General features: G+C 61.3%; 1 protein-coding gene across 1 annotated transcript; it reads left to right on the top strand.

Annotated features, from left to right (window-relative positions):
• Positions 1–299: 299 nt before the first annotated feature.
• On the top strand, positions 300–1,030 carry F751_0004 (hypothetical protein; the record flags this gene model as incomplete). Its single annotated transcript, XM_011403565.1, has 2 exons — positions 300–565; positions 817–1,030. The coding sequence occupies 2 exons, from the start codon at positions 300–302 to the stop codon at positions 1,028–1,030; spliced, it is 480 nt and encodes a 159-aa protein (XP_011401867.1).
• Between the last annotated feature and the right edge of the window lie 413 nt (positions 1,031–1,443).

A 1,443-nucleotide genomic window follows, 5' to 3' on the forward strand; every position in this document is an offset into this window, starting at 1 on the left:
CGGGGGGTAGCATGATCGGAATTTGCAGTTCGAGAACGCTGGGAGGGACGGGAACCCTGTCCATCCATTTATCAACAACCCCCTTACACATGGACTTTGTTGCTTCTCGAATTTTTTGCCCATAACTTTCCTGCCTGCTTGGAATGTTAGCTCCTGTCATTTCCTCCAGTCATACTAAACACACCCTCCTCTCCTCTTGCAGGCCCTCTGTGCGCTCGGTTTTTATGCCGAGGACCTTACCCCGGAAGAGTGGGTCGCTCTGGGCGGCGTTTTGATCCATCGGCAGGAGGTCCAGCGCGATGGGGGCCTCACAGTGCACTTGGGATGGGTGTACTGACACCAACGGCTCGATTTTGAGAGGCTTGAAGAGGGCAGCTGGCGGTTCAGCGGCACCTGGGAGACCGACGGCTACGCCGTCGGTGCCAAGAAGCGGAGGCCCAGCACCGACGTCCGCCCTGGCGACCCTCCGCCCCCTGCGCCAAAGGCGAAGCGCGGGCAAGAGCGCGGGCGAGATGGGGCGACGCAGGACCAGGGCCGCCGGATTACGAATGAGTCCTGCAGTTCAGTGGAGTCGGAACGGAATGGGGGCGCTGGGTGCACACACTGTTTGGTAAAGGCACATCTGTGTATATGGAAGCTGCCTGCCGGTGTTTTCCGATGCGGGAGGGGAGAGGGGGGTGGGGTTAAAGCTGCGTTGTCCTCCACCCAACCTCAGTGGTAGCCTCCACATCTCACACATCGTCCTCCCGGCATGCAAATTGTGCTATTCGTCTTTACAACTCGTCCCCCTTACCACCCACCCACCCACCCACACAGGCGTGAGGAGTTGCCGAGCAGGGACAAGATCTACATGACGTTGGGGATTGACCCAGGCCGCAAGGACTTCCTCACGGTGAAGGACATGCACAACAACCACGTGCGGTACACCGCCAAGCAGCACTATGCTGAGGCAGGGATTTACAAGTTCACCAGAAAGGTGGCGGCCTTGCAGGCCAGCGCCCCGGACTTCGTGAAGCGCGCCTACAAGTAGGGACGGGGTTATGCTGCGATCGCGCAAGTTTGTGGGTGGGCTCACCATGCCCATTGCATTCCCGTGGTCCCTGGCGCCGGTCATCGACCCACCTGACATCGCCACACCCCGCCCCCCCCCCCCCCACGGTGCCCCACGCGCAAAACAGCGAGTGGAGAGGCGCTGCTGCGGCGCGTGACGTACATGGCACCCACGCTCTGGGATGTCTTGGCATGGCACATGTCCCAGCCCTTCAGGCAACTGAGCTTCAACGCCCACGCCCGCCAGCAGCAGGCCCTGGTGAATCTGGCCAAACAGTTCCGCCCCCCGCCTGGGATGGTCACCATCGTCGGTGTTGGCGACTGGAGCGCTGACGATCGGGGGGGGATTATGCGGGGTCACCCGCCTGGCCCCTGGTTCGAGTTTGTGAAGTA

The sequence above is a fragment of the Auxenochlorella protothecoides genome (genome assembly GCF_000733215.1).
Source record: "Auxenochlorella protothecoides strain 0710 contig1279, whole genome shotgun sequence".
Taxonomy (NCBI): domain Eukaryota; kingdom Viridiplantae; phylum Chlorophyta; class Trebouxiophyceae; order Chlorellales; family Chlorellaceae; genus Auxenochlorella; species Auxenochlorella protothecoides.